Source organism: Anser cygnoides, chromosome 2, assembly GCF_040182565.1.
Source record: "Anser cygnoides isolate HZ-2024a breed goose chromosome 2, Taihu_goose_T2T_genome, whole genome shotgun sequence".
Lineage (NCBI taxonomy): Eukaryota > Metazoa > Chordata > Aves > Anseriformes > Anatidae > Anser > Anser cygnoides.
In genome coordinates this window covers 14,755,331-14,770,733 of record NC_089874.1, presented here as the reverse complement: position 1 = coordinate 14,770,733, position 15,403 = coordinate 14,755,331, and the positions used below count along the sequence as shown (strand labels likewise).

At 35.8% G+C, this 15,403-nt stretch overlaps 1 protein-coding gene across 6 annotated transcripts in view; it reads right to left on the bottom strand.

The window, feature by feature from the left end:
• CUL2 (cullin 2) overlaps positions 1-15,403 on the bottom strand; it is a 49,239-nt gene that overhangs the window by 13,364 nt on the left and 20,472 nt on the right. For 5 of the 6 annotated variants that reach the window (XM_048076613.2, XM_048076612.2, XM_066991496.1 and 2 more), the window contains 8 exons: positions 13,959-14,041; positions 11,192-11,278; positions 7,683-7,779; positions 7,481-7,591; positions 6,084-6,246; positions 4,782-4,906; positions 3,071-3,178; positions 183-242 (listed from right to left, as the gene is read on the bottom strand). In XM_048076613.2, the coding sequence (XP_047932570.2) occupies positions 183-242; positions 3,071-3,178; positions 4,782-4,906; positions 6,084-6,246; positions 7,481-7,591; positions 7,683-7,779; positions 11,192-11,278; positions 13,959-14,041 (834 nt within the window). The remainder of the gene's footprint in view (positions 1-182; positions 243-3,070; positions 3,179-4,781; positions 4,907-6,083; positions 6,247-7,480; positions 7,592-7,682; positions 7,780-11,191; positions 11,279-13,958; positions 14,042-15,403) is intronic. The other variant, XM_066991497.1, reaches the window with a different exon arrangement.

Below are 15,403 nucleotides of genomic sequence, written 5' to 3'. Positions count from 1 at the left end.
ATTATAACTGCACCATTTTTTGCATACCCCCAAAATGTGAGGGGGGGTTAAGTAACCACTACTGACATACACACCTGAGGCTGACTTAGAGAAATGGATATTCATGTGATGGTCCCTATGCTAATTCGTTTGATAGTTATAAAGAAGTATTATTACATTCTACAATAATACTTATCACTTACCAACTCAGGTGCTTTGCAGATCGACTTGGGCTCCCTATAGTTAACTACTGATGTCAAAGCCTACATAGGAACACAGAGCAAAGATATAAAATGGAAATTACTTGAAACTTTTTCTGTTATGAATTTTAAAGTAATTAAAAAAATATTCAGGTACAGACCATCCAAGAGCCTATGAAACTCAAAAGAAACAATGAATAAAAGGATTTGGATTACTGCTCTGTGAGAATTTGTTGAATATTTTAAAGTTGAGTTGACTTGCAAAGTTAATTTTTAATTTGAGTTGAAGTGCAAAAAGTAGAGGAATAGGAGTTAATTTCAAAAAGCAGGAGAGAGAATTAAGTTTCTCTCCTTCGTTTAAGTTAATTAGAAACTTAAGCACTGAAGTATGAAGGTTTTGGTATACAGCAATAAGTATTGGAAAGAAACTAAGGAAAGCTGATAAAGCAGATTTGAGCAGCAGCACATCAACAGTAGCTTACAAGACAACACAGCTTGATTTGAAGAACATACTTGGTACGCAGTAAGAAAGAAAACTATTTTGGTTTTCAGATTTTTGTTAGACTAAAGAAAATTAAAAAAATACTGTTGAGAGACATTATGTGGAAATTTGAAGCAGGGCGATACAAAAAACATGCTAGCTGAAGAAGGATATGAGGAAATAGAAAGGAAGGAGATAAATGGCAGTTTGGAATTGGAAATTGCACGATAAAGATACCAGATTCATTGAGATTAGTTTATAAGCTATCAAATTTGAATTAACATTTTAAATTAATACTGGCCTAAAAATATTGCATAACCATAGTTTCTAGGAATTTAATCTGTTTGTGACTTTAGGTTCAAAATTCAGTAAGACTTAAACTAGCAAGAGTCCAGGAAATTACTTCCTTGAGTTGCTATATCATGTTACAAAAAATTAATGCTCAAATGAACCTATGCAGAAAATATAATAATAATAATAATTATTATTATTATTAAGAAGAACTGACAAACGACTTTTTGTACAATGCCTCAATATTCCAGTATTTGACAATAGGTCCCTAAAATCCCTATGACAAAGGAATTCACTATTTGACAAGAAATATGGAAATCTGAAGCTTGGAGCACTCTTTTGTAATAATACTGGAGGAAACAACAGCAATTTTGATACTGACCATGAAAATTGGCAACAGATTAAGATTTTAAATATCTGTTGTAAAAAAGATCACTGAAGTGACGAACCGAAGTGTTTCAGGAAAAAGTACACTGCCTAGGTACCAGTAAAAGTAGCTGTCAGTCTCCTTTTACTCCACCTTCTGGTAGATGACTTTAGTTGCACTTGAGATGCAGCATGGTACTGAAATAAGCATTTGTTTTAAAATACTAAATAATTAATTTCTAAGTATCACAAAGACAGATGGTTACCTATCAATTGTATTATTGATATCTTTGTCCCTACGTTTTTCCAGACTAACCTTGGCTGAAACTTATCTAAAGCTTTGAATAAGACTAACTACAAACTCCGAATACTATAAACACCAGAAAAAAGAGTAATGAAATGTATGCATGCATCTTATGACTTAAAACTATAGATAGGAAAGCATTACATTCACTCTCCAGGAAAAAAGATACAATGATGTATCTCTAAGAGTGGGATATTAACAAATGGATAAGATCAAATGTTCTTCTCTGAGAAGGAACCACCCAGTCTCGCAAGAGCCCAGGCATGTTTTGCAGAATTAAATTATTGTTATTATTAGAAACTAAATGTATAACACTTTGGAGTGTTATCTTAAATATTTTCATAGGTATGCATTCCACAAAAAAGGATGTCAAGCAGCTTTACTTAAAAATGCTTATTTAAATTCAAATGCAGTTGTCTCCTAGAAAATGTTACTGTGACCAGTGATTGAAGTGATATTATTTTCCAGATATCCTTTGTAGTCAGCTTGCAAAAAATCTAAACAAAGCTGCTCTGTAAGTAAGACTATCAGCATTCAGAGTTTAAGTGGAAGCAAATTCAAGTTCAAATGCATCTAAGAGTTATCACAGAATGGTTAGGGTTGGAATGGACCTTTGGAGGTCATCTGGTTGAAACCCCCTGCATGAACAGAGCCACCTAGAGCATAGTGCCCAGGACCACGTCTACACAGCTTTTGAAGGTCTCCAAGAAAGAAGACTCCACAGCCTCTCTGGGGTCCCATTCCAGTGTTCCATCACCTGCACGGAGCACAGAAGGGCTTCTGGTGTTCAGATGGAGCCTCCTGTGGGCCACTTTGTGCCCATTGCCTTTTGTCCTGCCTCTGGGCACCACAGAAAAGAGCCTGGCTCCATCCTGTTTGCACCCTCCTTTCAGGTATTTATAGATGTTGACAAGATCCCCCAGAGCCCTCTCTTCTCCAGGCTGAGCAGTCCCAGCTCCCTCAGCCTCTCCTCACAGGAGAGGTGCTCCAGTCCCTTCAGCATCTCAGTGGCCCTCTGTTGGACTCTTTCCATGTCTCTCTTGTACTGGGGGGCCCAGAACTGGACACTGTACTCCAGATAAGGCCTCACCAGTGCTGAGTAGAAAACCTTTTGCTGAGTTGCCAAACCTCTTGCAACACACAATTTGTCTATTCATTACCTTAAACTTATATTAAATGGGTCAGCTCCATTTTTGTGTTTTGATTTTTGCTTAAAAGGCTTCCTTTCAGTAAAATTTTAAGTATTACCATGTTTTTCTTTGTACATATCTATTTTTTTCCCCAGTACTAGAATTTCTTTCATATCATTGCATTTCTAAACTAGAAAAACTACATGAGAATTCTATCAATAAATGTGCTGATGCCCTGAAGAATTCTCATGAACCTGAAACAGGGTTCCACATTGATTTCCAATGCTTTTTTTTTTAAAACTGAATAGGTTAAAATTACCTTGTCAAGGGCACTCATAAAGTGTTGATCACCATTCAAAACTGTGTTGATAAGTTGAACAAATTTACTATGCACTTCCAAAACTGACTCCACAAACTGAGTTGGCATCTAAAAAGGAGATAAAACAGAAAGCAAGTTATTAAGAAAAGGGTTATTATTTACACACAAACATAATTATATCTACATTAGTTGTACATTTTTTTCTAATTATTCTTTCTGATAAAAAGTTAAAATCACTAATAATTAAGTCTTTGAGAGGATTGCTTCTGCAGTCATACTCTTGTACTAGAGTGCTTGAGCATGTTTTCAAATTAAAAAGTCTATGGCTACATTTAGAGTCAATCACACATTTGAGTCTATACTGCTCCGATGCTGTCTAATCTTTTCCATAACAACCTAACATAATTTATAAGCATTTTCAGAAATTGTTAACGCTAATATGCAAATACAGAAATCAAGTGGAAAATCCACTGAAATAAGGAAACTGTTTCTTCTACTGACTCTGAAGACAGAAAGCTGGATGAGACGTTTGAACTTTCCTACATAGAAGAACAGTTACCAATCGAATTTAGTGTGCCACATTTCAGCAAAATATTTTGTGTGGAACCAGCTAATGTGAATTCAAGGAGCCCCCACACAAATAATATAGCAGGCTGCAATGTAAGAGTGTGCAATGCACTCACCATGTCACTTGACTCCCCAAGTGCATTATCAGGTCACACAGCAGAAACGTGTTGATGCCAAAGCACTCCACCATAGTGGAGCCAAGTATTTCACGTTTTGAGTTTACCTATGTAAGGCTGTGAATTTTCATCACCCTCATGGGTCTGCATTGATTTCACTATGGAGACACTATTAGCTTGAAAGAATAGACTTGGTAAACTTAATTTTTTGAAAGAAAAATGTGCTACTAAATACTTCAGTCAGTTTTCTGAAGGTACAGAGGAGCTATGAGGAGTAAGCAGACTCCTGTGCAGTCAACAGAAGTTAGTTTACAACAGCCCATGTCTCTGTATTTTTATAGACAGAAGTACTGGATGGCTAAAGTCACTGTCCTACACTGAGCACAGATCTAGACAGCAAGATGTATAAATGTACAAAAGAGCTTCCATGTGGCATTTTTTTTTCTCTTCTGAACAGCAATGTTCAAGGAACAAAAATTGATTTCAGTAATTTAAATACACATAAGTTGAAAAAAAATTTAAACAAAAACACTTCAGTAGAGCAATTAAGCTACAGTATTTTCAAACGTCACATACAAACATGAAACTACAAAATTATTAGTGAAAAACACCACACCAAAGCAGGACAGGATGTTGAGTCTTTACAAATAACACATCGTTAAACTAAATGGTATCACTGGTTACTAATATATGAGAACAGCAAATGTCAGGGAAAAAAATAAAACAAAAGACGACACAAAAAACCACATACAACAAAATGACCTACTTGCCATGACAGCATTAAACAAGCAACAATGAAAAATATCTATCTGTAGTTGCTCTGGTTAGATCACAACAATCAACTCTCAGGATAGATATGTGTTGTACAGCTAAGATTGCTGATTGGAAACTACAATTTATCCATAAAGTTCCAACCCAATTTCATATAAACAAAATTAAAGAAACATAATATACTAAAAAGAAAAGGGTAAACATTTCATTAGGAATGTCAATCAAATAGGTAATTTCAGCTGCCTAAGGAAACTCACATTTTCCTGAGAAAGATTGCTGGTTGCTCTAAGGCCCTCATCATGGATATGGTTTTGTAGTTCCTGAATCATATGAGGTAAACCACTTGACACAGCACGAAGGAGAGTATACATATTTGCCATGTCTGTAACAGAGATACATTTTTATAGAATATGCTTAGAAACACTAAAAATCAACACTTAATATAGTATCATAATTTCACACACAACTTTCAAACACTGAAACAGGACCAACCGTTTTGAAAAAAATATTTAACATACACTGAATCGCCGACAAAAGAAGAAAAGGAAAGAGCAGGGCTAGTATCAGCATTTACTGAGTACTGCCATTGGGACTACATTACTCTTCCAATAGTGCGTATCTAGGATAGACTCCAAAAGGACAGGTAGCCTGGTAAAGAAAAGTATTGTGCTAGTTTATTTTTAATCCTCTGCCTCCCTAAGTCTCCCTTAGCAGCAGCTGACTAAGATCAGTTTTGATGTCTTCTTGACATTGTTTTCCTTCAACGGTGGCTTGAGATTTTTCTCAGGTAAGAAAATAAGCAGTGGCTGGCTTTATTAAATTTATGTAAAAAAAAAAAAAAAAAAAAATCCAAGCCATGATCAATTGTGCAAAAACTCTTTGGAAATTTATCACTAGTATTAAATACATTCTGTCTGTGAAAAATAATTTGTTTCACATAATAGATACAATCCTCCATGCAAGAATAACTATTCTTTCAAGGGTAAAAGGCGTGTAGTCATCAGGAAGCTTTTTTTTTTTTCTTTACAAAAAAAAAGGCAGGCAGGGAATATAAATGTAAGAACATCTGCTTCTGTAAAAAAGGATTTGGGAGGGGAGATCACAAAATTCAGGACAATAAAAAGTGGCTATGGAAAGAAGCCAAAATGTTTTATAATCCTGACCCGTCAAATGAAGATGAAGAAATCTGTAAAGACAGAGCCATTGGTTTACAAATGAAAACACAAGCATAAAATATGATTAATTCTATAGGACAAAAGACTTCAGTGTGTTTTTAAGCTGACTAAGACAAGGAAAGGGAAAGAGTTTTGGCCAAAAGAAGGACTGTTAAAAGTAAAATGCAAAAGAAGGTTTAGACTGTATATTTGGAAGAACAATGACAACTTGAAAGGTAAAAGAAAAATCTCATTTGGAATTTAATTGAGCTTTCTAGATGAGTAATATATATTAGCTGAAAATGCTTACGCGCATCAAAGGTCACTAAATAAAAATAATAAATCTCAATGCTAAATTAATAAAATAAAAAACACTTCATGCTTTTTGAGATCAGTGAGTCTTACCACTTCTTTTCTCTTGTCTGATAATATTGTGACATTCTGCATGTAGAAACTGCAAGTGATCTGCTACCATTCTCTGTTGGCATTCATGAATCACTTTGCCATATGAGCTGGGATGCAAATATTTCCGACACCGCATCTCTTCATCTTTTAATCTACCTAAAACCTACAGACAAGTTTTCAAACTGAGAGCAAATGAAATACTAACAAACAGCCTAGATCCATGAATGTACAATAGTATAAATACATAGAATAAGAGACAGAATCGAGTAACCAAAAGGTAAACTCGCCCAAAATGCTGAATAATTGAATTTGCTGATTTGAATCAGGCAGTTACTGAATTAACATAATCTTCTATTTCTCAGTCACTACTAGAAATCTAATAGCATTCAATAGTCCTCAAAATTTCTTCTTCCTTTGACTTTGTGACCAATTTCTCCTACTACACTTCTTATTCCTTCTGAGAAAGTATGAATATAATATACATATATAAATATAAAAATCAAATTTCTGTTCTAAACCCATTTGTTTGTATGTAAATATGTATACATACAACATGTATAGATCTACACCTGAGCTATTCAGAAGAACTCTCTTTACAATCTCAATGAATGAAACAGGTATTACCATAAAAGAAGTCATGAATACTGACATAAAAGTATTTATAACCGGTGAATGAGGGGATGCTAGGGAGACTAGCACAGCTGCAGAGCACTAATGATAAGCAAGATAAATCTGCATTTCTTGCAGTTCAGTTGAAGCCTTAGCCTTTCCCTGAATTTCACCTCAGGTGTTCAACCATTACTTTATGCTTCCTACAGTTATAACCAATCTCCCAGCCTTGTCTTCAACTTTTCCATCTTGTTACTGTGAAAAGCACGGCATCAAGGACTGATTCTTAGTCTTATATTAATCTCTGCCTTCTCAACCAAGGTACAGGTACCAAAACTTGACTTCATAAACCGCAAAACAAAATTAGACCTACTTCAGAATATATAATCTTTAAAAAATGCTCTGTAACTACTCCACCATATAGTCTTCCCTAAACATTACACTGCTAAAACTCTCATCTTACAGATGAAGTGCTTTTATGAAAAACAGAAGGAAAACAAAAAAGTGAGGAAGCAATAAGGATCAACCTGCTGCTTTTTAAATATCTGTATTTATTTGTACTTTTCATGCAATTGGTTTATCATTTATTATAGATTGCTAGCTTCAAAATAATTTATCTAGGCAAAGTTTTTAATCTATATTCAGATAAAGCATGCCATCAGAATAATCTCAAACTGTAATAAAGCACAAGAAAGAACAAATATGGAACAGAACAGGAACACATGAATCATTTATAAATTGGTAATCTTGTATTTCGGTTACTGCACATGTACAAAATAATCTCTTACCTTCTCCATGTATTGTGAGCAATTTGACTCTTGCAATAAATTTGAAGCTTCTTGTTTATAATACTCCCCTGTTTCATTCAGAAAAGGACACTCAAAAATTTCCTGATAAAACTAAAAGGGAGATTTTTTTTTTAAGTGCAAATAATGCATATACTAGACTAATGTTCACAATTCAGAATATAAATCAGAAATGTGTATCTACCTTTAGGGGGAATTTTTTCTTATACTGTTCAACATGAACAAAGGAGTTAATAACCCCATGGATTACTTTCTGGTTTGGGTCTTCTCCACAGCGATCACTGAAACAGTCAAAACAAACATTCATGAGAATGGAGATATCTAGGTGTAACGAATCCGATAGCCTAATGAAATAACTTTGTATTAGATGAAAACATTTTCTAGTAAATTCCTCTGCTTAAATTGGCCAAAAAAAGAATAGGATTAATCTCAAAATAAATAAATACGCTGTTTCTTCTCTCCTGTATGTTTAAATTGTTGAAGTGGCAATTCATAAACTATTCACAAGCATTTGCAGAACGTGAAACTTCCAAATATTTGTTAAGGATTTAAGTATTCTAAACTACGTAGTCTAAGCAAGAACTTTAAAAGTTACATCAAGCTCCACCTTGTATCTATAGCCTTCATTGAACAGATCACTTTCACACTACCGTCTCTGCCATTAGAATCATTTTTGCCAACATCACACCAAGAAGCCTAGTATGTGCTTTTCAGAATATTTGCTATTCAATCAACATGCAGACGTCAAGTAGAACAAATAATGTACTTGGCACAATCTTTACTCATATGTTGGAAAAGAAAACCTTGCATTTTCCAGTCAATTTCTTAGCTTCAAACGAGTGGGCTCAAATAAAGTAAATATACCCTTTAGTTCCATTCAGTTGAAAACAAAAGTAATAAAAAAAAGTGTTTTGGCGTTTTGCACTGCAATTAGCAGTGATCATTCTTTTGCAAAGACTGGAAATAACAGACCCACTCAGAGCAGCAGAGGTACTCCTGAAACATGAACTGTTCTAAAAAAGACTACCTTTCACATATACTTTGCCAAAAAAAAAAATTCCTTAACTCCTACTTGTAGATAGGATTAAAATACCACTTTTAAAAAAGTATATTTACAGCCAAACATCCAAAGCTGTAATTTCAAATGCTTTCCATTTTTAAATACATATACAGATATATAGTTGTAGATATAAGAACTTTACTGAGACTGCGCTGAAAGAGAAAATCAGTTCTCTATTGGAAACTGTTGTTGGCTCAGGAGAGTCAGTCACAGGAATGACTTAAAAATTAAAAGGGGGGAAAAAAGCAAAGCCAGCATAAACACTTCAAATCCAAACATTAACATACACACATCTAGGCTGCAGGTGGAACGATGGAGAAATCATCTTTCCTTGCCTTTATTTTAGAATTGATGAAAAAAATACAGAGGATGCCCATGAGAGGCATCCTAGAGAGGTTTAACAGGGCAGCCACAGCAGCAGTTATTGCGTTACACGCACCACACCATATTCCTATGTTCACATTACTGATTATGAGTATTGCTCCTAAATACCACCGCATCCTAAGATCCTTAGATTTAAGCTCATGATGGCTAGAAAGAATTTTCTTTCCCTGGGGGGATAGGAAGGTTTCCTTTGGTTCTGGCAGCTGAACCAGCACAAGAGGTCTGCTTTAGGGTACATGTAATCACATCCCACGTTCTTTCCAATACTCCTCTCCTAAGTCTGGTTACGTGATGCATAGGTGGCAGCACCTCACAGAAGAGAAGTGTAACACTAGACCACGACCTGGAAGCAGTTCCGTCCAGGAGGTGGCAGGCAGCACAGTAAGGCTGCACAATGCATGAGCTCTGAACACAGAACAATGTCACCGAGTGCAGGAAGCTATGGGACCAGAAGTTAAACATGTTGGACAGCTGGGCTCTGCCAAGAGATGGTGCAACCTGCCTCCAGCATGCAGGTTTCTGGACCTGGAAAGCCAGGGGTGATACAGCACTGTAACTGAGTAAGAACCAGCTCCCTGCTGCTCAATTCACAGGCCACTTCACAGACCTTAGCTCACGTAGATGCTGGAGAAGAAGAGGCAGGAAAAGGTCAGGACAAGGGAATTCAAAGGACAATGTACCATCAGAAAAAGTTTTGTGTTTTTTAATAAAAAACGGTAGCAGATGCAGCTTCTTGCCTGGGCTGCAAGGGAGAAGACAGGCTTTAGACACAGAGGCCATACAGCATAAAGGCAATAGAGGAAAAGGATCGCAACGCAGAGCTGGCCTTCCATGGGGGTAGCTGGGTGTACACAATAAAAAAAGTAAGAATTGATGATCTGCTGTTGAATAGGGTGGTAGTGAGGATGGGGTTGCCAATCAAATGATAAACTTGGAACAAAATTCTTAGTATCAGGAAAATTATACACTACTGGATTCACCTGATTTCAAGGCCTTCAAAATTGTGCAGTTTTCCTTCAGAATTTTGTAGTTTTGTTTAACTAAGATCATGTTATAATGCAGTAAAAAAAAAAATAGAACGATTGCCAAGAAGTACTTAACAGATGCCAACACTCCCCATTCTTTTCCCCCACACTCAAAGAATTTTAAGCAGTTTAACCTAGGTTTCCTCTGTGTGTGAGCACTATACATCTACAGCAAAGTTGTTGCAAAATTTATTGACAGAACTGTGTTATAAACTTCATTATGAGCCTGTCTTTCAGATGAACCTATTTTCAGCCACACAGTTTCCCAGACAAGCAGCATGTGTCTCCAAAGTATCATTCTTGTCAGTTGGGTAGCATCTTCAGGTTTTTATTTACAGTTATTGAACTCCTCAAGAAAACTTACAGAACAAATGGGTAGTTTCAACAAAACTTGATAGAAGTCTCAGTTGTTACAGAAGTTTCAAGTTTTATTGTTATAACAGTTGCAGTAATGAGTGTGTACTGAACTCGAATGAGACAAACTGGTGACCCAGGAGGTGGATGTTTATGCTGCATAGTTTCTGTGTAGTGGTAGCCAGCAGGCAGTACGGATGCGAATTTTTACAGAAGCAGCTGCCACGCAGTGTGAAGTAGGGATGTCACAAGACATTGTGGGAGGATGGAAAAGAATGAAAGAATAATGTTTGGTGGGGAAAATCAACCTAAAATATAAGGCACCAGAAAGAAAAGCTCCTCCAATTCTGCTGCTGATATGGTCCCCTTTTTCAAAATCAATGGAGAAAACTACAAAGCAAAAGCTCAAGGAAATTGTGCTGTTTTATTAACTCCATCTTTAGCCTTAAGACTAAAACTAACAGTAGAAGTTTAACACATACTGTACAGTGTACTATTATATCCATACTGAACATATTTAAAGGTCAACATACAATAATAAATCCTATATTCATTAAAAGAAGATTCCATTATTCAAGTGTTCTGCTGTGTCAGACTGATGGCCTATCTAAAACTACAGAATGTGCCATGAACCAGAAGAGCCTGTTTGGAACACTTTAAAAGAAATTATTAACTTCTAATAGATTTTCTTTCAAATGATACATTATTTGTATCAGCTTAGAGAGAAATAGGTTCAGTTAGTTAAAAAGCGTTAGTTGAGTTTAGTAGAGAAGCATCTCCCGGTTAGTCTGTGCTAATCACACCAACATTTGAGCTAGCACCTGCATAATTTCCAAATTATTTAAGAATTTCAGAGATGAATTTTCTCACAATTCGAGATCTTGTCGGCTTCCTGTTGTGTTGAAACAAAAATGCGTAAGTTGATATTCAGCTTGCCTTGCAGAAGGAGTGCTTGGGCTAGAGGGAGGGGGAAGAAAGTGTGTTATATTCAGAACTCTGTATTAAGAGAACTGTATTAAGAGAAGTGCAGTCAGACAAGACTAGCTGAAGTGCTTTAACAATTCTCTGCTGTTCAAGGGGGCTAATACTACTCCCTTTTGCTTCGTCACAGGCTTCTGGGTCCCTCTTGCACTGCTTTGGCACTCATCTAAGTCTTTGCTGAACTGATTCATCATGCCAATCCATAGAAATATTAAAACTAGACCTTGTTCTGTTGAACCACAAATCACTACTTGTGCTTCTTCATTTTCACATGCCCTGAGTGTTTAATTTTAATTTATTTTAATGGGTATTGTAAAAGTTTATAGCTTCTAAAAAAGCAGGTGTGTGTAAGAATTTAGTCAGTTTGTGTTTTGTTTTTTTCCCTTTAAATTCCAGTTCAATACATTCATAAAAACAGAAAGCAAAACTTGTGGCTTTGCTCTCCATATCTTTTCTGGTACAATAAAGATATAGTTAAAACATACTTCTATATACAGCCATTTGACTACTTCGTTGGTTATTAACTCTGTGTATTGTTGTATTCTATGCAAAATCTTCTGGTTATGAGAAGCTCAACTGTCCATCTATTTAAATTGTATTTTCTCTGTAAAATAAATTTTAATAAATTAAATCATGCATGTTTAAGTACTACACTAAAGACATCTGATGGATAAGTTTAAGTATATATATTAGTAATTTTATTAACTTTATTATTTTTTTTAGATAACAATCATGCATATTCTTGTGCCTCTGATAGATGCACTTTATTGATATCCATTTCTTTAAAAACATTAATCCCTGATTTGCTGAACTCAACACTAAAAGACATTTAACAGCCATTTGCAACAAAGACTTCGAAATTGCCTCTTGCAACATGCCTCGGCCAGTGGACTAATAGCAAAGAACAGTAACAGCACTACAGTTACATGCAAAGACGATCTTCAGAATACAAATAGCAATCCCCCCCTTTCACGGTATCAGGAAGAACAGCTGTAATACTAAGTTGTCTTATACAGTTCATTACATAATATACAGATCAAAAATGACTAGAACAAAATTAATATGGATAGTTAGATGGATATTTTTAGAAAAAAAGGTGTGTGCGTGGGGGGGTGGAATTACAGACCCAACTATTGTAGACAATTACTCAAGCTGCATTTAAAATGTTTAACAAATAACATTAGTATGTTACAGTCTCAAGATCTAACATCCTGTGAAGCTAATGACCTAAACATCCTTGCAAGGTCCACAGTTAGCCTCAAGGTAAATATATACCATTACTTTTAAGCAGCATCAGATGTTTGTTTAGAAAGATTTTAACACAGATTTCTGCTTCCACCACTAAGTGAAATATACAGATTGACCAAAACAAGCATTCAGTGTCACTGTGCTTGATGTAAAAAGGCAGAATTTTATTCACCATGAATTAGGGAATCTTCATTTAGTAAATATAAACCCATAGTACAATTGTTATGGTAAACATATGAAAGAAGCCACATAAGCACTGGTTACAAAGAAAGCACAGTTCAACAACCAAAAGCGAATAGGTCCTGGCTTCAGAAATACCATCTGAGAGAAACATCCTGCCAGTTATTGAGTCTTCAGAAATGTAATTCAGAAAGGAAAAAAATAAAAACATTAATACTGAAATCAGTCTTCCAATGCTTTATGGATACAGCTTTTTGCCTGACCAAGTCTGCATTCTAAGGTATCTCAATCTGCCAAATTAGCTCATTCTTTCAGTTTATATCATTAGCCTAGTCACCTGAGTCACTGAGGCATGCAATTCCTTAAAAAATCCCAGTCATTAGGCAACCCCACAACTACCGTAACTAGCAGTAAAAGTGTAGAAACTGATAGAACTTACAACTACACACAGCATCTGTAGTTGATTTCAAAATTTCTGGTTATTTATAAATAAAAAGATCTTACAGGAGCTAAATAGTACAAAGGTTTTAAATCAAAAAACTTAAAAAGCCCTAAGAACTTAATGGGGATACTACAACCATATCTACCATGGAATTACCAAGGATGTCAAGGAACAAAGATTCCGAAATAAAACAAATTCCCTTGAAGTCCAAAAATAATTATTTCCACTTCACAATTAATGTAAATCACCAAGAACATTAAATAAAGTCACTCATCTGAGCAACAGAAACCCAGACGCTGCGGATAAGCAAGAATTTGTTTTGAATCCCAGGCAAAGCAATGTAGCTTTACTGTCTTTGGCAAATCTGTGCATAAGACCTTATGTTTACTGACAGCACAGAAACCATAAGCAGTCAGCATAAGATAGAGAAAAAGGCAAAAGACATCCTTTGGGCCCTGGAGAATTATCCCAGCTATTCCCCCATCACATTATTATTAAGACAGGTTGCTGAAACAGAAAAAAATCATTACACTTTGGTTACAGTAAATGAAGTTTTCTTTCTTCTCAGTCCTCTTCCACATACACAAACAGCAATCATATAGCTACATTTATAAAAACTGATAGAATAGCATTATCAGGCAAGAACATATCTTCAATTAAATCATAAACCAGTTTGGTCAAAGTGCTTAGACTTTTCGAAAGAAAGTAGTACGATAATACCCCCACTGTATCAGTAGTACTGATAATACCACACCACTGTGTAAAAGCAAAAAAATAAGGACTCACTTTTTGATTTCTCGGAGGAGCATCCGAATAAGGATGGCCTGTAGTGGCTCAATCATTAATTTTCTCCACATATCAAGAGCTAGCTGTCAGGACACAATACCACAAGTTTATATCAGTAAAAAAAGAAAAATACAAAGAAAAATAACAAAGATAACAACTCCCAATTCCCCATTCAGGATTTTAAAAATAAGTAACTTAAAAAATAAGATTTTAAAAATAAGTAACTTAAAAAGAAGAGGAGAATATCCAATGATTTTGTTTGGACACCCCTTCCACATCTGAAATGTGTGCAGACACACAATTACTAGCATAAAGCATAGAGAAAACAAGAATGAAGAACACCATGTTTGCCCTGCAAATCTCAAGAACAGACCCCATTTTGTAACAATCACCCGTATTTCTAGAAATGGTATCAAATATCCTCAGCTGACAAAACAGAATGTCTCTCAGCCAATCTGTAAGAAGGTAGCATAAAAGATACAGATCCCTTGTATCCAACACAACACCTCCACATTAAGATGCATACAACTTAAATCAAATACTAGCCTGCAAGTGGTTTTGCTTAAATGGAATTCAAATTACTTTCACAAGAATTCCAGATGAATGTGACCCTGTCCTTAGCATATCACTACAAGGATCAAACTGTCTTGAATATTTCAAACTCTTGTGGATATAGTAATCACTCCCAAAACATGCCATTCTTATAAACATGGCTGCAATTGTTCATATGAGTTTTTGCAACAGGGCAGTCAAAAATCAGATGTGAAGTCCAAAGGGGATAACGTGAAAGACCCCCACATATTTGAGACTTCTAAAAACACCTGCCAGTAGGGGGTAACCTGGGAAAGACTGAACTCCCCCAAACCAGTGAGGACAGAGGCAGTTTGCTGCTAAAACAACCTTTGACGCAACTAACGGCTCCCTAGCTGTTAAACTTGAAATATCGGGGAGGTATGTCTTAACTGAAAGTAGGCATCTAGCTACTAAGCATCCAATCTGATTCACTCTGCAAAATAAACCTTCCTTTTAAAGACCAATTTGTAAGAGCTTCAAGCTGTCTGCTGGAATTTTCTTGTCAAGCAAACTACAGACAGATCAAGCCAGGAACCTGGTCTATCAGTTCAGGAGACCTTTTTGTCCTTGAAAAGAGGAATTGATCTTACTTCTCCACCTAAGACTGACAATACAGAACATGGCAGTTTCCTCCAATTTCCAGAATTTGTTCCCCTGTGATGAAGGAAAAAAATAGAAGACAGCCTACCTACCTTCTAGCTCAGGACTCCCCTGAGTCCTCTCCCTCATTAAAAACTCAGAACTCTGAAGTCACTGACATGAGCTCAGCTCAGAAAAAGCAATACCCTTCATAAAGCATTCATAAAATATTAACAAAAAATATCTCATTTTGCAAGCACTACCAGGCTACTTTCATAAACCGATTTCATCCC